The sequence below is a fragment of the Ammodytes marinus genome, assembly GCF_949987685.1.
Source record: "Ammodytes marinus genome assembly, chromosome: 12".
NCBI classification, from domain to species: Eukaryota; Metazoa; Chordata; class Actinopteri; order Uranoscopiformes; family Ammodytidae; genus Ammodytes; species Ammodytes marinus.
This window is the reverse complement of record NC_137216.1, coordinates 19,469,608-19,491,563: the sequence shown is the minus strand read 5'-3', so window position 1 is coordinate 19,491,563 and position 21,956 is coordinate 19,469,608. Positions and strand designations below refer to the sequence as shown.

General features: G+C 40.7%; 2 protein-coding genes across 2 annotated transcripts in view; one reads left to right on the top strand and one right to left on the bottom strand.

The window, feature by feature from the left end:
• The window catches only part of mospd2 (motile sperm domain containing 2), an 18,206-nt gene extending 6,329 nt beyond the window's left edge, over nt 1-11,877 (bottom strand). Inside the window, exons 1-10 of the mRNA XM_080038243.1 lie at nt 11,829-11,877; nt 11,673-11,730; nt 11,181-11,336; nt 10,368-10,454; nt 10,014-10,168; nt 8,070-8,130; nt 7,882-7,920; nt 7,627-7,751; nt 5,898-6,071; nt 902-1,020 (exon numbers count right to left, since the gene is read on the bottom strand). Coding sequence (XP_079894369.1) covers nt 902-1,020; nt 5,898-6,071; nt 7,627-7,751; nt 7,882-7,920; nt 8,070-8,130; nt 10,014-10,168; nt 10,368-10,454; nt 11,181-11,336; nt 11,673-11,730; nt 11,829-11,861 — 1,007 coding nt within the window. The 5' untranslated portion in view covers nt 11,862-11,877. The remainder of the gene's footprint in view (nt 1-901; nt 1,021-5,897; nt 6,072-7,626; nt 7,752-7,881; nt 7,921-8,069; nt 8,131-10,013; nt 10,169-10,367; nt 10,455-11,180; nt 11,337-11,672; nt 11,731-11,828) is intronic.
• A 561-nt stretch (nt 11,878-12,438) lies between these two features.
• On the top strand, nt 12,439-19,714 carry fancb (FA complementation group B; the record flags this gene model as incomplete). Its single annotated transcript, XM_080038694.1, has 8 exons — nt 12,439-13,365; nt 13,821-13,976; nt 14,061-14,150; nt 14,538-14,666; nt 16,225-16,400; nt 17,286-17,701; nt 18,032-18,272; nt 19,254-19,714. 8 exons carry the CDS (start codon nt 12,439-12,441, stop codon nt 19,648-19,650), a joined length of 2,532 nt encoding a protein of 843 aa, XP_079894820.1. The 3' UTR covers nt 19,651-19,714.
• Nucleotides 19,715-21,956: the final 2,242 nt, after the last annotated feature.

The following is a 21,956-nucleotide window of genomic DNA, read 5'->3' as shown; positions in this document are numbered from 1 at the left end:
CATGGTGTGATTGTTGAAGTGCTTCTGAGGTCATGATGACATTTTGCAGTGCAATGAATGCCCAATTAAAAACACAAGATCTGTTTGACGACACGCGCAAAGAGGCGACAAGCGCTCCTTTCTTAGAGGTCTATTGATCATTAGCCAGGGTCTCTGATTGAAACAAATGGATTGGTAGCATCCTTAAGTCCTGCCCTCATGTGACCGGATCAATTGAGGTCTGGTACAAACACATCAATAATGACTGCCGTCTTTGAGCCGATATGTGGAGAGAACATTTTTTTGTCAATGTGTACAAGGCAATTAAAATGTGTCTGCGTTTGTTGTTTTTGAGCAAGGTGTCAATAATAAACTGGCAAATGAGTGTTCATTTCACTAGGAGAAAGAGTGTAATGGCACTTATGCCAGCAGAAAGGCTCATGGGAATGTCATTATTTTTTTTGCAAGTTTTCAAGTGTACTTAAATTGATGCAATGGACACGTTTATATTTTGACCCTAAAGGTGGCCATGATGAAGAGTTTCGGGGGATAACTGAAGTTACAATTCATCCTGGGAGGGAACATGAATGACTGAACCAAATGAAATCAAATCAAAATATGGTCTTGATAAAATGACGCAATGTGAGGGAAACGTCAATGTAAAAACCATATTATACAAAATAACACCCTTTATCCCCAAACTATTTACTATGCACTTATATGACGACTTAAATTAAAGTCTGTAGTAAACATGTCCTGTGTGAAACATTGTGTCATCGATATAGTTTTTGGGAGCTTGCAAATTTAAGTGTGCAGACAACCTCTAGTTTTCCTCCCTAACGGCAATGCGAACATGGCCAGCTATGAGTGAAGCCCAGACATATAAGCAAGTGGAGAAGTGGCGAGAGCCAGGGTGACCTACCTCACATCTAGCAGAGGGCCTTTGAAGGTGGTCAGTGGCTTCCTGGCTCCTTTGGTCCTGGCGCTAGTGTCTAGTTTATCATTGTCCTCTGACCTCAAACTGTCTTCCAGGAAATTAACCTGAAATAAGAAAAGAGCACATCATTAAAAAAAAAAAAACAGACTCCAAATTCTGATAATGTAATTATGTCACCCTTATCTGTCTCCTTCTCTGAAAAAAAAAAGAATCGTTTGACCCTTGCCCTTCATGAGGAGAAAGCTATCAGTTAATGAGGCCCAAAAACAGTCATCTGTAGCTGTTAATAAGTGGACATTCTGAAATAAGGGTGAAGGGTTATTTGTTTGTTATCACGATATAATGTTCCTTGAACAATACATTTTTCTCAGAACCCCCCCCCCCCCATGAACACTCCTGACCCTGTTCCGAGAATAGACTCTGGATAAACCAAACAACCACCACCATGACCGTGATCATTTGCAAATGCAGAACCAAAGTAACCCACAAACTTGTGACTTTTTGACAACACAAAGAACCTTGAACGAAAGAAGTTCAATAAAGGCCAGGGGTTCATGAGAGCACTCGTACACTTGATGGTTTCACTTCAGCAAAACATCCATAAACTTTGATCCAATTCCTCCTCAGACAAGATCACAAGATCATACAACAGCTGACGGTATAGGAATTGTGAAAACGTTTGCATAATCTCAGGACATCATATTCAAAGTAGGTGAGTTGGGGGGAAATGGATGCTTGACAGAGATGCTGGCAACGCACGCCTGTGTTTAACAGATGGGAGGTTGAGCGCAACGTGGGAGGAAAGGGGCAAAGGTGAAGGGACTAGGCACGTGATGGGAACATCTGTGACTTGTTTTGCCGTGAGAAACAACAACACATAATCACCTAAATGAAAGGCTGACTGCGGTATACAACCACAAGCCACAAAGAAGACATGAAGAAATGACCAGCTGCTGATGAAATGTCTCTATTTATTAGTCAGTTTTCAAAGATCACGCTTAACACAATCAGTTGTAGCATTACTAGAGAATAGTAAGAAACACGCCAAAAATTTAAATTAGAAATTAAACTTTGAAATAGTACAGTGTTCTGGAGAGAATGTCATCTTTTAAAAGGCTTTTGCCATAATTGTAACCTTTAAAAAATTCAGTTATAGATTAACAAAGAACATAATGAAGGCAAGTTATTCTGAGAATCACATGATTGAAAAAACAACAACACTTACACTATAACAATCATGTACAAAGAATACATATTAGGCTGAGATAATAAAAATCATCTAAAATTTGAGTTTCTACACATTGTGTGTAAGATATGAAATTCAAAAGGCAAATCAATCAATAAGATTTTCACATTTACTTAATATGATATTAGTGAAATGCTCACGGTGAGCATTCAAAAACACATTCAAAAAGGCACACAACAATATTTTTCACATGATTAGTGCTCTACAAAGTCACAGACCTGGTAAAGGATAATGTTAGAGGACAAGGCACAGAGGGCTTGTGTTAAAAAGTTGCCTCAAAAAGGCAAGCATGGTTAAAGATTCAGTGCTAAAAGTTAATAACTCGTTCTACCGTTATACAACAGTATTTATCTTAGTAACTGTAAGTGTGTGAGGTTAGAAGATACAGATAATGTGTAACTTAAACGGGCAGCAGTGACTGTGCTACTACCCGTTTTCTTTGAAATGATTATTCTGTGAGTGTCTCGCTTGGTTCAGAGTGCTTACATGTTGTCGTGCAAAAAGCAGGCCAATTTCATTGAGCCTAAATCCCTTCATAACAAAGTCAGAAATGATTGTGTTTTTTTGTTTGTTAGTCAAATTGAAATAGGAGGTCCAGGACAGGTCAAGGGATGAACATGCCCGGGGGGGGTTTGGCGATGACATCAGTCGACTGTGAGGGAGGTGCACTCACAATACTTCACGTGAGTACACCTGCCTTTTCCAGCCCTGTAGAAATCTTCCCGGAGTCCTTGTGTTGGTGTGTGAGATCATACACTGCCCTACCACCACCAGCCCTTGTTTTCAAAACAGAGAGAAAGACAGTTAGCTTCCCAAAGCCATCAAGATATCAGCACAGTGCTGCCAGAAAAAACCCCAGAAAGAATTCAGATTGGAATGGGTGGTGGTGGCAGTGAAAGTGAGGAAGAGTCTCTTTGTTTGTGTGAGTTCTGTGTGGAATGCGTTCAGACGGGCTTGGAGTGCCAACAGGTCGCTCTTTCGAGACAGTGCCACAGGTTAAGTCACAACAAAGGCAAGCCAAAAAAATCTAGTATTTCTTCCTCATAATGCCTGATGAAATGACAAGCAGAAGAGAGATGGTAGACACTGCTAACACACACAGTAATTACAAATGACTCTTAAGCTCTGATCTTAACCTGTTATCACCACTCTTCTATTATGTCATTTCAAGTACTTAACCTTTCTTTGTATTGTCTTTCTACTTAGCCTTCTTTGTATTGCATTTCTTGAAGATTCTCCCACCGAACAGTGTTACTATGCCGTTGGGTCTTATCTGTAGGTTAACATGTAATAAAGCCTTGAATGAATGAGCTTCGGGCCAACAAGTGGGGTTGGTTTCTGGAAGTCAGTTATATTTAGTTATATTTAGTAGTCAGTTATATTTATATTCACCATAAACCAGTGGCAGCCTTAAAATGCACATATGCATAACAATTTACTTTATTTTAATAGCTATACAATTCACCCTTCAAAAGTTGGACATTTTAAGAATCGTTGAACTATAAAGGAAAACATTTGTTTTTAGTCAGGCATATTCATACACTCAACTTATGAAAAACATACTCACTGTCAGTGCAGAGTGGTTGTGTGTGTGTGTCTACGTTTTCCGGCTGACCTAAAAAAAATATCTCCCCATTTCCCACAGAGCTCACTCAAATGTTTTGATATCCTGTCTGCCACCTCGGAGGATGGTAGAGCTTTAAAAAAAAACTGTTATATAGTCTAGAAGTATATGAAGATGAAAACAAATCAAGCAGGGCAAATGTATGCTGCTCACAACAAAAAGTAGCAAAAAAATTGAAGGTAATTCCATGTGTATATGTTACAGTAAGAACATTAAGAAACTCTAATTGTGTGCCTGTGGATTATTGTTGGAGGCTTGAGAAACAACTGGCTTATTTGCATATCTCTGCTCTGTAAATCTAAATCGGCTGTGCATGACCAATGTGGTATTTATTTACAATGGGAGCACTGTTTGTTTGTTGGGGCTTAAGGAGGCTCACGGGAATAGCTATGGGTGACTCAGCGCCACAAGGTCCATCAAGCAGATGCAGCTTGTGTCCTATAGGTAGCAGACTACAAATGCCAGCAACAGCTGCTGTAAACTACAGCAAAGTCATGTCCAAGTCTGCGGCTCAATGTCTGTGACAAGAACACGACAACATATATGTGAAAACAACACACAGCAGCAATGTTGGATGACAAAGGAATAAGAATAAATAACCATGCTTGAAAAGAACATGTCATAATATAATGTAAATGAAAAATGTTCTAGTTTTCAATAGACATTCCCTGACTCATCGCAAATCCTGAGATGATCCCCTCAAAAGGTGGAGTCAGCGATTATGGAGAATGCTTGTTGTCAAAATCACTCTTTGTCAAAATCAGTTGACAAGCTAGCGGATAGATATTCACTGTGCGTTCACTGAAAAAAAATCCAGTGTTAATATACAGCCTAGGCTCTGTAAACAGGCTAGCTACGGTGGGGCCGGTTAGCGGATTGTGATGGGACAATATTCACTGATTTTTTTAGTTAAATTGATTTTTTGACAACAGGCTTTTCAGAATGGCTGACTCCACCTTTAGTGCACTATCTGTTTCCGTGCAGGTTTTTCTCTTGAATGCTGCTAGCCAGATAAGACGCTAAACAGATTGTGAAGCAAAGGTTGTATATTCCTATAAGGAGCGAGTGGAATATGTGACATACGCTGCTGCAGTATTGACTGCACGCACAAATGTAACATTCTTTGAGAGACAAAAGCGAGATAGAAGTGGACGTTGGCTGCAGAGAAGTTGGAGATAAAGCCAGCAGGACGTATCAGTAATGGCTGCTACACTGAGCGCTGCCGTGCTGCTGTTTGGCGGGAATGCAAATCTAGCTCCAGCAGGGAAGAGCTTAAGTAACAGAGTTGACAGCCTCTGTGGACCACATGAGGAGCGGAGAGGATGAGAGAAGCAGAACGCTCGCTGTGCTGCATGGCTTTTTGTCGGCGGGATTTAACTGCAGCCAAAGACATCGGGAGTCACCTTCACAGAGACAATGAGCCAAAGCTTTATGTCTTCCAAATCAGGGCATTACTTTCCACTTAATTCACAGTTGTCCCCACAGAGCGCTCTGATTACATGCTGTAATCTCAGGCTCAACTTAAAAAAAGAAAAAAAAGATGTTGAGTGAAAGATGAAACGGGGGCGGAATCTCTGACCAAATAAGACTGGCATCAGAATGCGACACCAGCGCCTGAAAAGCCAGAATCGGAAATGATCACGACTCAATTCAGTCATAAGCAGCTCGTTAAGAACCACAAAAACCATGGTCCTCCTGATAACTATATATTTGTCTCCATTTTATTCACCAATTTTTAACAGTTTTTCATCGATATTCTGGCTATGAGATAATAAAAACAGTCCCCTCAGTCTTAGACTGGGTCCTGCCAAGCCTTTTATTGTAGCAAAACCAAAAAAAGTGTAAAGGGGTAAACACATTTTTTTAATTAAAAAAAGGTGCTACGAGGAACTTTTAAATATTCTGAAACAGTCTCATTTTTCCTCTGATGATCACAAATTACATGTAATAGCAAGGGAGACCATCGGTGAAAAGAAGGCTATTTTATCACCCAGCTGGTGTAGTAAAAGCACTACCGCTTTTGTTCCTCGGAGCACCTTTAAGCCGAGGTTATTTTCAAAGTATTTGTAGACTATGAAATAACTAGATAGAACTTAAAGGATAAAAAGTACCTTTTTGGGCTTTACTGCAACCTCAGAGCTGTAGCTGGACTCGAGGGCATCTTTGCTGTCCATGTCGCCCTCTTTGCTCTCGGCCTCGTCCTCGCTCACAATAGGTCCGTTGTCACAGATTGGCGTTTGGAAGTCGTCATCAGGAAGAGGAGGGTAGCTGTACTTGAAGGGGTCCTGGAATGTAGCAACATACAGTATGTCATATTACTACATGCGTCAAAAAAAGTCCCAATGATTTGCATAAGAATTACTATATTAATATGGCTTATGCAAAGGGTAAACCTGATAAAAGGTGCTCAGAGGAACTTTCAGTTTGTGTTCATTCTTGCACCCCCTTTCGACAAAAGCAGTAGTGTTTTTCAAAAAGCCAGCTGTAGATCCTGGGTGTGGGTACCCATGACAAAGGTATTAAGAAAAACTATATAAAAATTGCACTTTTTGCACTTATGGTCTCATTTTGCTGTTACATGTAATTTATAGGGCTGTCAAAATTATCGCGTTAACGCAGGGTGATTAATTTATGGAATTATCGGCGTTAATTTTTTTAACGCATTTAACACATGTGCAGAATGATCTGCCCCGTACATCCCACCGGCTCTGTCCTACAGTCACTCTATCGTTGTGGCTGACCCAGGATCAGTAGCTGCGCGCAGCCAAACATAGCAGCACGTTAGCCCATGCCGTGTTTTAAGGTTTTAAACTGCTAACGGTCACGTCTGTGTCGGGGGCATAGATAGTATATCAAATCAACTGCCGCGGGTGACAGTTGATGTCGGGAGCAAGAGGAGGAGAAACATTGTGCGAGGACACAAACGTCTGCAGTTTTCAGAGGTGTGTGTGATCAGACATCAACATAACGTCGGCTTCCTGGCACACATGAACAGTCCCCTAGGAAGCGGTCGCGCGTACAAACGCACGCACGCACGCGCGCACACGCACACACACACCGCGGACTGTAATCAAGTTGTATTCAAGAATGCACAACCTATAGACTCACCAAATAAATGCCATTCTATAGCCTATCCTATTATTTGCCCAAAGACATAGTAAAGAGACAGACCAATTGAATTATGGTTTGGTAGGTAGGCCTATATATTTTAGTTTGATTTAAATTTACTTTCAGTATTAAAACCATCATTTGGATTTTCAATTAATAAACATACTAATTTTAAATGTACATATCCACCTTCTGTCATTTATCTTATCCGTTCATACAACAATATACAGAGAAAATTCTATTTTTCGGGCATATTTCGAATGGTAAAATGAATCGCGATTAATCCACAGAATCCTGTGATTAATCTGATTAAAAATTTTAATCGTTTGACAGCCCTAGTAATTTATGATCATCAAAGGAAAAATTAGTGTTTCAGAAATATTCAAAAGTTCCTCGTAGCACCTTTAAATAATATAAACTGATGTTTATTATCTATTGAGGTAATAAAGTCAGATTTCAGTTCAAGTAATATATTAAAACTTTACGTCTGGCACAAACACTACTCAAGACTTACATTAAATAGTATTCAGATTTTGTTTAACATGATCAAACACCATCTGTTTCGTGCATCACACCATAATACAATATGATCCGTTAAAAGAAGATGATTGTTTCCCCAATTCATTCTAGTAACTAATGCATCCTTTTTTAAGTGTCTGGCAGAAATGTATGAATGAATAGATCTTTTCAGGCAATTTTGAATAGAACACATAGAAACACATAATAACATACCGTTCCACCCATGTGAGGCGGCAGGTACTCGGGGCCAATGAACGTATGGACCTCGGTTTTGGATGCAAACTTGAGCTTGCTGATCGCCTCGGGACCCAACCACGACTTCACAATCTTCCACGCAGCTGAAATATGGACATACATTAATGCTTAATATGTAAAGTAAGTTGACGTTTATTATTTTGAGAACATGGTGGACATGAAAAATATAACACTTTTGCATGGACTGCCAGGAGAAGGAAGACTCATTCTCACCATTCATGATCCAAGGCATGTCAACGATGATCATTTTGGCTGAAATGGTAAAAAAAAAGTTTTAAATGAGAAATAATGTTTAAAACAATCCCAGGTTTGACTTGAAAATAGCTGCAGATTGCTATAACTGAGGGAATGTAACATAGGTGAATTTGGATAAATGTGTGTTGTGCTTTTATCTTCCTTACCTAAAAACTTGGGATAATATACTTTGAAGCAATGGATAACGTACTTCACAAACTCCATGTCCTGAAACACAAAGTAAAAAAAAGAAAAAAGAAAAAAAAAAGAAATGTAACTTAAAAAAGCAGAACCACATGGTGCATGGTATATAGCTACACAATATATTGAATGGACTTTCAATGTTTGTTCACTCTTAACCTCCTTTAGATCTGTGGTGACCCGCTTAACAGAAAATTAATTACAAGCTCCTCTGGATGATCCTCAATAATCCCTCTAAAACACTATGCCACTGTTGATGAGGTGATTTTGCTTGGTTTGTCAACTACATATTACAGTTTTTGTTATGAACCATTTTCAAAATAGACAACTAAATAACTAGCTGTTATCTGCTGTTTTCTCACCATTTGATTGCAGTACTTAAAGGTGATGTAAGCGGTTTATTTATGTTAATATAAGTGTTAAATTGTTCTTTATTCATACAGTGATCACTTACATAATGTGCGCGTTTCATAAAGCCGATCTATCAGTCAGCTGCTCTGCATGTAATCGGCAGATAAACTTTTCGGGGGATCCCGAAATTAATATCCAATCACAAGAGAGAACGTTACAAACCGACACCCGTCTCACTCATGGTCTCACTGCTGGTGCACGCCAGAGCGACAGATGGGTGAATGTTTATGTGCCTACAATGGCGGTAAAAATCCTTCCCAATGTCTGTTTCGATGGTTTTTATCATGTTTTATCACACTTATGGATCTGAGATGATGCTAGATAACTCGCTGCTTGAAGACCGCAGTGCATCAATGTGGTGACGTAGGGACGAGCGAGCGGACTGCTAACTGCAGTAACTAGCAGGAAGTTAGCTAAAAGAACCATTCCGCTTACAGCACCTTTAATCTAAAAACTCAAGGTGACAATCAAATTAAAAAGTTAAAAATATAAATAAAAAATTCACAGTAAATGGCCTAGACTCAAATGCATTTTCTCCACAAAAATAATTAACGGCTTCTACTAATTCAAACAGATCATCTTATCTACGCTTTAGATAGCACGAGAGAAACTAATCATGGCAAACACATTAAAAAGCAGAGTAATAGCAATCTCATCTGGAAAGCACATTTCCAGGTGAAAGGCACTTAGTGACTTTAAATCCCTTTTAGACGAGTATTATAAATGTTCATCTTCCTGTTCTATGTTAATGACACGCTTCAGACAAACTAGCTGACATGTCAACAGAAACAGCCCCTTTACTCTGGCTAGGCTCCATAATTGGCTTGAGACCTCATTGCTATGCAGCAGACTCACACCCGAGCCTTAATGAGATCATACTGGCTACCCTTGCCTTGCTCTAGTCTAGCTCATACTTGTGGATCAACAAGCCCTCCATGGGGCTGCTTTTTTCTAACTGATCATCTAATGTGCGCATTTCCTATCTGCGTATCTATTTATCCCTTTTGCCTAGCTTGTGTCGGTTTATATTTGTATTTAATTGAGCCATTTCTCAGGGAGAGAGTCTAGCCAATGAAACACACACGCCGTCGACAGAGAGCTGCTCCATCAAGGAGCTAACGCTTGCGACACAGTGAGACTGCGGATTAGCCAGGCCACTCAAATTGACCAATAGGATTTAAAGGTTACTTTAATCTCCAAAGTGTAAATCCATTGAAGAGCATCAGTCCCCTGCAAGATCACAGCTCAAAACAGCAAGAAATATGAGGACACACTCAACGGCATTTCAATGACAGCCACAAAGCAAAGGAAATGGTCTTTAAAAAGTGAAGGTTATTTAATAGTGAGGGAATGAAAATGCAAAATAGGTTTTTGTCTTTGACATAACCACAATAAATGAAGCAAACATTAAAGCTGGGATAAAGCATGACGCATAAATAACTAAGCCGCTTATATAATTACAAAACCCTTATTTGACCCAACTATCAGCATGGACTTACTATATTGCTGAGGCCAGAATCTGTCATGTCGAACACAACAGTGAGTGGCATCCCAGGTTCTTTCTTGGCATAGCGCTCCAGCCAGAAGGCAACATACTTCTTCTTGTCAACGATTGTTTTTGCATCCTTGGTGTGTAACTTTACTTTGAACCAGACTAAAAACAGTAAACAGAGATTAGAAAAAGGATTAACTGAGGAAAACTGTAAGTAGTTTTTAACATTTGCATAAAAATGTCCCTGACGGCTACACACTTAGTTTCAACAAATGCATTTCCTGACGATTTAAGCAGTACGTTTACAATACATACATTTACAATTTACTGTTTAAAGGTCTCTAATAGGACGTGTACATACAGAGCTTGTTGCCTTCTTTGTCATAGCCGTGGAGGTAGACAGCACCAGTCTCAAACATCCATTTGGGAATGATGCTCTCAGTGAGATCTGAAACACACAGGCAGACACTATAACACTGTAAAGTGTTTTTTATTCTAATCCTTGATTCATAAAATTATATTGTTTTTCATAATCATGTCATGGCAATACTGAGCAAAGCCATGTTTTTTTTTTTACTCGAGATGACCCTGCACCGATGCGCCTTGATGCTACTGCCTTTAAATCAAATTTCCTAAAAACAACTGTTTGACAAATTGAATTTGCTGGATTAAAGACTAAAACTAACCAAAACCCTCACAAAACAGAAACAGTGGGGATTGTTCTTGGGAGGTAGGCTGTGTATAGAGCTATGGGTATTTACACAGACAATGACCCTCTGTCTGGATTCATCCCTGAGCAGCACAGGGAGAAACAACAATTACACTGTGTGTATCACAAGCTCTCAAACATCTAAATATGGTAATGTGACATTTCTTCTTTTAGATAGTCCTGGACTGGACTGAACTTTCATGCTTTTTTATGGCTGGCATTTAAGTGCAGATTCATAATATTGTTTACTTTCTCTCTGATAAAGTAGTTCCCGATTTAAAATCAATTTTTTATTTTTTATTAAGGGAAGAGTTCTTGGACAGCTTATTCTGTTTTTCAATTATAGTTTTTTAATTGATAAAAAAGGGTTTTGTAGAAAACCAAGCTACATTTTTGTCAAAGTAAGTTGTATGAAGCTGTGAATAGCCTATTGCAAACTACTCAGCAGCATGACTTTCTTCTTACCATTTACACCAAATTCTTTTCGCCACTGAAAACTCTCATCGATCATTTTCAAGGCATCATCAACGACATACATTCTCCATGTCAGGAAGCCCTCCGCCACAGTATCATCGGTTTCAAGCCTCTCCACATCCCTGGAGTCATATTTATCTGTTGAATCTGTTAGTACAAAAAACACAGAATGAAAGAGAATTAAAACTGTCAAGCACAAGGTTTCACTTTCACCACAATTTGGCTAGCCCACCTTGAGGACATAATGTTACAGGCTGTACGTCATACAACTGTGGCAATGCAGAACGTGTGCAAGAGATCTGTGGCAGATTATCTGGGCTCTGGGCATTTAGGTCATGGAGTCATAAACATGACAAACAGCTAACAAGTGGACAGTTCACCCGACAATAGCAATTTGAATTTATGTAGTCAGCTGGCGAAAACCCGTGCAAAGACCGGTCAAAGAGCAAGTTCCTGGCAGGTTATTCATTACAAGTCTGTTACCTTGCAGGAATTCATTCTTGAATCTCTGTTTCGTCTCCTCAATTTTCTTCTCAATGTCCTGTCAAAATCAGTTCGTTCGGGTTAAACACGTCCATGGTTAGAATAACATTATTCCTTTAAATAACAGAACCGTGTTGTAACGGTAGTTAACATTACCTGCTCTCCTCCCTGTTGATCTTGTTCCGCCATGTTCAACTGTCCCCGAGTTTCCTTCTGTGTGAGGTAGTTCCTTGTTGAGCTAGCAAAGTCAGCTAATGTTTTGGCGAATCAGTGCCGACAGTGAAACTGTCGTCCTGACGTCGCCATTTTGGCTCCAGCCGTGGCCACACCTCTCCGCTGTGTTGTTGTTTTTCAGAAAAGAGTAGAGGAAGTGTTGAGTTACATTCAAGCACACGACACAGCAAATACAAATGTATATAATAATTCCTTAAGGTGATAGTATAGTATAGGACTACTAACGAGGTTTTATTTTATCTTAGCAACTTGCTGCAACTCTCTCCCACAATGCACTTGGATTGACAGGAAGTGTTTGATTTTAGTTGGCGCGCCGCTACCATGGACGAATAACCGGCGATATGAAACTTTTAAAGCGGCTAAATCTACCCCTCACAAATTAATTTAGCAGTTACTAGTTCATGTGTAGGCTGCACCTTGGTGCGACTTGTGTCGTGAAAGTGACAGCTGCCAAAGTAACTATAAGGTTGGCTCAAGCTGTCAATAAGGAGGAATCGAATCCGGTAGGCACCAGGCACGTCTCTATCACAGCATGGAGAGTTTGCTCTCGGAAGATTTGTGTCGAATTCCCCACCGGCTTTCCCACGGTGGCATGCTATTCCTATTTAACTGTACACGAGCTCCAGCCACAAATGACAGCGAAAGAAGCGAGATAATATTCCGCAGCCTTTCATTTGTACCACAGGACAACGTGTTTCTAAAGGCGGCTGATGGGACTGCTGTCATCAGTGGGAAAAGAGCAGCGCATGTCGATATTGTAACATGCAAACGAGCCATACATGTTCAGAAGAGAGTCACCACGCCGTGTATTTTAGTGGCAACGGCGAGTAAGAAAGGCGAGAGCTTCCAGTACAGTCTGCTGACACTGAGCAGCTCCAACCAACTGGAGCCCTGCTTTAAGTTCAAACTCCCCTATCGAATGAGGGATAATGTGTTTATCCTGCAGGGCCCCACAGTGTCGTGGAGCCATGCAGGTAATGTTTTCTATACATCTTCTCAGGCAGGAGAGGTGAGAAAGATCCCCATCCAGCTCACCCACCATGTCATTGGAGAATTCCCCCTCCACAAGGAACAGGTATTTGTTCTTGGACTGAAGAACTCCTCAGAAGAGCCCTCTAATAATAGTCAGCCAGCAAGCCAAACCCTTGGCTATTTTGTCGAGAGTGGACACGTTTTTGATGGTACTATGATTTTGCCAGATCCCTACATTTGCATCACACGGTGCATCCTGGTTCTCACGGCTGAGAAAGTGGACGGGGTGCTGAAATCTGCTGTGGTCGCAGCAACTTCTAATCAGCAACTGGTTTCTTTTGAGAATGGCATCGTGAAGGACACCTGTCAACTCCCCTTTGAGCAACCTGAAAACATTCAGATGGTCGACACTGGCAGAAACGGCTGCCTGTTTGTCATATCCTTTCACCAGGGTCATGTGTGTGCTGTATGGAAGGAAACATCTCAGGTTTGTTAAAAAAACAGGTTTCAAAGTCTATGGAGTGTTTGTATCTTTAAAGGGGCACTGTGTAATGTGACATCATCAAGAAAGTTCTAGAATGCAACACTCCCTGGGTAACCACACCCTTTTGAATAATAACAGAAGCTACAGTGGCCTTCAAGGACAGGAACAATTCTACATTTTAAACAATGCACCTGATGACATTCCAAAAACATGGATTCCTCCATACGACTTGCCCGCTCAATGGACAAAATGTAACATTAATATTTGTAATTCTCCGCTCAGGAGGATAATTCTGATTATTGGCAGAGGTGATTTTACACCAATGAGGACATATTTATGAATGAGGATATTGATTTGAGCTAATGAATTACTTAAAATGTTACACAGTGTCCCTTTAATAGCTAGACTTGTATTCAGTTGGCAAGTTTTTACACTACTTGTTAAACTTTCTTTTTCAGTTAGCCTCCCGCTGGTCAGGTGTCAGTTCTGTCCACGTGGATGACTTTGTTGGATGCGGAACAGACCAGATGCTTCTGGTTTTTAAGGATCATGGCGTATCAGGACAGCCATTGGAAAGATTCCTACTCACTGACCTCTGTGGCATTTCATACGCTGTAAGGCATTGCCCTTTTCTCATTACATTGGCCATGCTACTTCACAGTTACATTTACTGGTAACAGTGTGTTCTTGTGTTTTAGCGTTGCGAGGACAATGAAGCACCAAAGACATCTTCTCCTCCACCAGAGAACTACCTCCTCACTCTTCAAGCCTTAGAATCGAGACTACAAGTGAGCATTTATAAACTATCAGCTTTATGACGTTATTTGATTTCATGCTGTTGTGGGGGCTGGCTGAGCAATAAATTATTGTTATTTTCTTTTAGTGGAATGGTGATAACAGATCACATCGTGATCATTTTCACTGTCTATTGTGTGCAACATCAGTTTGACTATTTTATGTAGTTTTTGCAGTTGTCATGAAGTAATGTGTATTGAAAATGTAAAAGTATTAATCATTTTATATTGCATGTTGACCAGCCATTTTATGCTGTAAAATCATGACCTCACCATGGTATTTGTATGAAATGGTGACCTCTTGACCTTGATCACAGAAAATGGTCTGGTATATTTAATCTCTAGAATATACTGTTAAATGAAATCTGGTCTGTCCTTTAGAGTGGATTGACCGTGCTGCAGGAGCTTCAAAGAGAAGTGAGAGTGAAGGAAAGAGTGTTGCAGCAGTCGGTCCAAGCCCTAACTGACGTGGCATCAGAAAGACAACATGTTGTCACACAGCCTGAGCAGGTATCGTTCATATTAGAAAAAACACAACTAGGACTTTCTGCAAAAACAGACTTGTTTTTCAAAGGCTGGGCATCATTATTAGTCTTTTAAAGCTGATCACAATATGTGTATGGAAATTGTCCCCTAGCTGAGGCCTACTGCTGGTTCCAGACTTGTTATTTGTTTTCATTTGACCTTTATTTATACTCGAGATCATTGAGGGGTGACCCTCATTTCCAATGACGTCCTGTCAAACAGAAATGCAAAGCAAAAACAACAACAAAAACATTTATTTTTATTTGTTCCAGGAGTCAGGGGCACTAAAGCTGAAAGCTGTCTTTACAAGCTCAGACCGGACTTGTGTTACATTTACCATGAGCATGTCAGTGTAGCGGGTCTGATAAAGCCTGTCAGAAATTTGCATTATTGCAGTCTGATAATGTGGTAGCTTCCCGGTCAGGGCTTAATAAAAAGATACCAATGTGAGTCACGTCTTTCTTTTAAGAAAGGACCACCCAACCTTTCCATATAAAACACAATGGTGTTATGACACGATGGAGACAACATTGGGATTCTGCTTTTAGCTGTTGTAATGTTTTAGAGTGGCATGCATCTAAGTTCTATTTAAAGCCTCAAAATGGGAAATGTTGTCACATCTTCAATGGAATTTAAAGTCCCGCCCTCTTCCACCTCAGTTGCCTGGGTTTTTGCTCCAGCACTTGTCACTCACTTTGATAAGTTGTCATATTTAAAATGGCATCTTACAAGAGGCTTAGGCAGTCGACATTCCAATTTTAGAGACCGGCATTGAGGAAGCACGACCAAATGCAGGCAATAAAAACAAATGCCACGCCTGTTTGCTTGTCACCTACTTTGCTGCTCATGATGGCATTTAATTTTTCTTAAATTTTTGCTAAGCATGAAAGCCCCAACCCAACTTATGGCCTTACTGATAAAACAAAAAACTAAAACAAATTATGTATATAGGCCAAAATAAACTGGAAAAAAATCTAACCCTTGGAATAATAAATGAAATAAATAATTAAACAACATTATGACTGAAAGTAACACATCAACACTTTGTTTTTAATGCTATAGTGCGTAACTTCTTCATATTCTGGTAAATTAATTTTGGTTACATTCAAGCCATTTCCAAATGAGATGACAAAAAGTGGATTAAGCCTGTCAGCTCCACAGAATTATCTCTATTTCTCACTCTGGCAGCAATTACAAACTGGCGTCGCCCCTCCGACAGTGGCGCAGGAGCTCAAGAAGCGTCCACAAAATGTTTCAGTTGTTGATTCCACTGCTAAGTAAAAACCTGGACATGTAGCAGAAGGAATAAAATCCATGCGCTATCACCGAAAGCTTATCTCAGTGTTCTTGTAATTACTCCGAATTCCTCATTGGGGTAACATAAGTTACGCACTTTGGCTTTAAATAGCATTGAAGTATGCCCATTTCATGTCTACTTAATGGGCATTTGTTCGAATTGAAAAGTCTGACATAAACTGCTATTGCTGTCAGTGCTGTCTCACACTTGTCGTAGCTGATAACATTCTATGAACTCTCTGTCCAGGAAGGCCTTATTGCTCTGTGGGACTCTGATGATGATGAGACAAAAGATCAGGCCTTGGATGACATGATGGAAGACATGCCAGCAGTGTCTTCAAAACCTCAAGTTGACAAGATGTGGCATCGCATTGCTGAGGACCAAATGGTCGTGGGAGTGATACTAACTACTGACGGCTCTGTGTAAACACAATTTTTATTTAAAAATTACAATTGATTGTATATACATATGTTGTCTCTATGTGGACTGACCGAGGCATAAGCCTTTGTAAATATGGTCTATTGAACATGACATTATCAAAACTTTTAATTTTTTAAAATGCTCATCCACTCGATTTCTTGTCGGGCTTAATGGGTGCATCTAGTTGAGTGGATCCATGAGTGTGTGTTAAAGATACAGGCAATATAAATACAGCTAGAACTGCTGTCCAGCTGTCAGACTGTATAACTGCCGCCTGATTGGATTTTGTCGGAACTGAAGCATTATGGTGGACTGAGCATGTCTTAGCAAATCCAATCTGCGAGGTAAAATTCCTACTTGTCTTTCAGGTGTTTAGAGATTCATTGCATTATTGTAAATAAATGTTAAACCTAATCTCTGTCAACAAATGACACTAACTGAGTAAGGGTGTTCTTTGCCTCTTTGATATCCCCCCCCCCACCCTATATCAAGTTAACCGAGGCGGTTGCAGGGTGGCTAGGCTGTCACCAGGGTGACGGGTTTTTAATAACTCTCCACGCTTCTTTTGTGGGAACAAGAGCTTATCAGATTCCTCCATCCACCTGTTACTGTTTTTTTCTATTTGAGAACGTGTGGAGGAAAACTACTTCTGGCATGATTGCCTTTGAGAGTCCATATATTGTTGTTTGGATTGGTTGCACTTGTACAGCTGATGCATTTTTCACCAAACCTGGAGACATCAGTGTGGTGAATCTGTTCACAAGCAGTCACACAGTCATTCACGCACACTCTATATTTCTTTCTTGAATCTTGATTTACAGTCCGATTACCTACTGACTTGTGTGATATCTGATCGTAAGTGATTTGTTATTTTTCTTCTGTTTCAGACCAGCAGCCATGGTGAGTTTATCCATCCTGACAGAGACAGGCCAGAGCTCCACGCCCGAGGTCATCCAAACCCAGAGCCAAGTGTTCATGCTCCCCACACACTGCTCTTCCTCCTCCTCCTCTGCCTCCTCCATGTTGGCAGAGCCCGCAGCCAAAAGAAGCAAGCAGCACAATGCCGGCGAGAACAATGCTCTCAACACATGCAGACTGGCTGTGACCGCTGTGAGCAGGCTGACACCTCTGTTGAACTCTGGCTCCGTCAAGTGCCGTGTCACGCTCAATTACCTCCAAAGTCGAGACGCGTCTGCCCTCCACGCTGCCCCGACACCGGTCGTCTTCCATTGTGGTCAAGTCGCTTTGGACATCCACAGCGAATTCCAAACACCACTTCTGAAAAACCCAGAACTCAAAACAGGTTAAAAAAAATCACAAATACCCACTTATTAAGAGACTTATTTAAATGTTTTGTATAAATATACTTGACGTATGTTTTTATTTAGTGTATAATAGCTTGAAAGTTCAACATACATTCATAGAGGTAGCAACAGTATCAATTATGGTATCTTATATCTCGTATCAAAAAACTGAGCTAAGTACAATGAATAAAATAAAAAGTGCAAAGTATATTTTATCAAAACAGAAAAAGTATTAAGAGTAAAGGAAACAAAATTAAAGAATATTAGTCTTGGGAATTTTAATTTTGACACATGGATGTTTTTATCATTGTTTTCCTTTTTGTGCCCAGATGAGGTTACAGAGGACCTGCTGAGTCTGATGGCAGTGCTGGATCGCTGGGTCTTCCACATAGACTCTCCTGATCACAGCTTAGGCGATATAGAGGGCTGGATTCAGAAGAGAGTGGGTTGTAAGAGGATAGAAATGAGCCCCCAGTATCTACTGTTCAATTCTTCAGGACCGTCCTCGCTCATGCTGCTGCACTGGCATCAGATCAACCCTTTCCAAGGGGAGCTGTCCGTCCACTCCAGGTACATCATTTTATCTACAGACACCAGTGAGATGGCTGTGTTACTGACCTCAGAGGTGTAGGTGTTGATGGTTCAGATAGTACTTAGTTTGAGCCATAATCATACTGTCAGTTCAGTAAAAGGATACATTCTGTGTCTTTACAGTTTTCTTGTAAACAAAGTTTCTGTTTACATTCAGTCTTATTTACCAAACCTCATTGTACGTATCCCTGGGGGCCAAGAATGATGTTAAAGCGGTTTCCTTCCTTATGACTCATTTGCTTTCACTCGCAAAAAAACCCTGCATTGTTTACACCCATATTAACTCACTGCCAGACTTCTTCTCTGCCTTAGCTGGTGCATTTCTGTGTAACAGCCAGCTGAGGATCAGTGGAATAATAGTGTAGCATTGGCCGTAGGGTTTATTTCATCACCCGAGTGCCTGTGTATCCTTGCACTCGTGCACAAGAACAGACAAAACCGGGAAAGTAATTATCTTAGACGGCAAAAACTGCACCCCAAACCTTTCTACTTTGGACATTGTTTTATAATAATACGTCACATGGAGGGATTTTGTATTTTATATCACTGCTCTGTGTATTGGTTCAATCGGCCTCTACTGGGGATTTTCTTGAAGTATTCAGTTTTATTCAAAAGAAGTATGGGAGCTTCCTCTCTCCTTTCCACAAGTAGATGTGGGCACTGCTCAATTTATATTAATGGATTAAAAGTTGGCGAGGCTTTGAAGTTGACTAGGATGCATGCTAGCGTGATATTCCACTGAATATCGAAGATTAGGATTTTCCTGCAAGCAGACCACTACTTACAATGACAATTTCCTCAAATAAACTCCAAACAGAGGTGTGTGTGTGTAGGGGGGGGGGGCAAAAGAAGACTTCAGCAAGCATGTTTTCATTTATTACATGTGTGTGTGTGTATATATATATTATTTTTATTTATTTATTTTTTGAACGCAAATTGTGACTGTCTTTTCCTTTGCAGCCAGTTACAGATGCTCCAGTTCTTGCATTCTGTCTTGGGTTACCTCCCTGCACACTGCTCCATCAAGCCTGTCAAAGGTACAAGAGGGCAGGGGGCGGCTCAATTCTTTTCTTTGGCTTTGGAGAAAGAGGTGGAGTCAGTCAGAGAGTGTGTGTCGTTGCTGCTTTGTGAAGAGGAGGAGGAGAAGGAGAAGAAGGAGAGCCTTGGGCCAGGTTCTGTAGAGGGGCTGCAAAGGTGCAGAGAGATGTGGCAGCAGGACGTTGAGAGGAGCAGGATGAGGTTGAGCCCCCTGGTGGATGTGGGGAGGTATCGTAGGCTGACCCAAAGCCTCTCCAGAGTCCAGCTGGACGGGGATTTGGCAGCTCTCTTACACACTCAGAGAACGTCGCTCAGCTAATATGCTGCAGACTTGGTAATTTTTCTTCTATATATTTGTGTTTTCTGGACAAGCACACAACTCTTGTGTCGAAACACACTACATTATCCACGCTCTGCACATTTCACCTGTACCGAGAGCCAGGGCCACCTATAAGCGGGAAAGCTTTCTGCGGCCCTGGCGAATAAAGGGGGGCCCATGGTCTTGTGAGGCCAAGATCCCAACTAAGCTAAACTTCATTTTGAACCAAAATTATTACATAAAAACATTTTATTTTGTCTTTAAAACCTATAAATGGTTTGAGTCGTTTTCTACCTACTCATACTGTAGCTTGTGCATGCAATGTCAAAAGTTCTACCAAACAAGCAGTCTATCACGTCATGTATGCGTGTCTGGGGCCTTGCTTTAATGTGTCTAAAACCCATATAACTCACATATAAAGTTGAATACAACTTCTATGAATGCAGCCAGTTGTTTTAGGTTACCCTTGCATTAATGACTGAATTATGTTTGTATGTCAGTCTTTCCTGTATATTATATTTCATTAAAGGCATACCATGTTTTGACACCATTTTGTCAAAGTCAGCTTAGATCTACTCACCATCCGCTACCTGTCCATTGTGTGTGCACACTTAAAGAAAAGTCAGGTGTTTCCACACAGCAACGTCTCCACTAACGGCAATCTAAAAAGCCTGACTCAGAGCCAGCAGCTATTTATGTTTATACCATTGGTGAAACAGGCATATTATCCTCTACAATTACACATGTGTTTATGTAGGAATGAGTGCATGCACAAACATTGAAACCAGTATAGCATGAGCAAAGGGGGTCCATTGACTGAACCTTTTTCAGGAGCCGAGGCCATTTGTGTGGGCGGGTCTGCCAAGATCCTGCTCCCGTTGCTGGCTTGTCTTTGCTGAGCTGCTCTCTCTCAGGCAGCCTCTCTGGGTTTCTATCTGCCTAGTGTCTGTTGCTGTGCCGGGACTCAGCCTGTTTCCCTTGGATCACCTCCTGGGTTTCAAAGCCCTAATCTGATACTGATGCGATACTGCTCTTGGCTCAGCTTTTACTTCTGTCAGTGTCCCTTGAGACCATGTGTACCCAAAAAAAAAACTCTTTAATGTCTGCTGTCGCTGCATTCAGTAGGAGACATCCTGCAGTGGGAAGCTGTCTGTGTCATGTATTAAAGACAACAGATGATGGTAGAGTCAAAGGGTTATACATGTGCTCAGTGGCTGGAATTGACTGAAAGCTTTTAGTGGTACTTTCCCCTCATGGTTCAGTTATTTTCCCTGTGAAATGATGTAAATAAATAAATAAAAAAGGTCCTTGGATGTTGTCTCGACTATGATGCCTCAAAGGCCGTCAGCACTGTTAAAGATGCGAGTCGTCCCAGTAAACATCAAACTCTACTTAAAAGGATCATGCTGAATGCAGAAGGTCTGTTGAAGCTTGACCAGTGTTGGCTTAAATTGCTTGTGAGTTTTCTTTTTCTCCTGGATGGGTTGAAAAACAAGACTGCATTTGTGTTTGTTGGGGTAGTTCCTCTTATCTGTTTGTAGTACGCAGGCTGAGGAGAGAAACACCCCCTCTCTCACACCTTTAATGTCTCTGCATCATTGCAACTAACAGTTTCCACTGGCCTCCCAGCCACAAGAGTCCCCTTAACCAAGCTCAAGCATAATTACTGCAAAGTTTCCTATATTCATGTGTGATTCCTAATGTGGCGATGCTGCTGTGGATTAATGGAATTTTACAGAATTTACTAAATCCTTTTTTGTCAACGTTGAAATGGAAATAAAGCACCTGTTTGCATTCACATACAGAACCTCCCCACCTTCCTGGCTTTGAGAAGAAAACACCCGTCTACCAAAGTATTGTGAACTCGGTACAGTACGTTTTTTACAGTAAAAAAACACCATTAAATAGCCAGGGAGACATAGATCACATATGAAAACAAACCTAAATGTATTGGTGTTCCTTAAAGCCCTGACTGTCACCCAGATTAAGATATATGGGTTGTCATCCCATTATTGCCTGTTTACTTGCATTAACTCCGAGTGGTGGAAGAAGGCTGCAGGGATTCCACCCTCCGTTGATGTCCACTCACTTTAATGGGGAATGAAAACGTGTTGGTTGAATAATGTTGCTGCTGTTGGGAAACAAGTCAGACATGGAGGAACAAAACATCTGCAGCACATCCAGCTTATTAATATGACTTTCAGGCAAATTGATAATTGACAGATTCTGTTGTTCAGTTGACTGCATCTTTTGACAACTTTTTAGATTCCTGTCATCTACTGTCACTTTGGTATGGAAGCTCATTT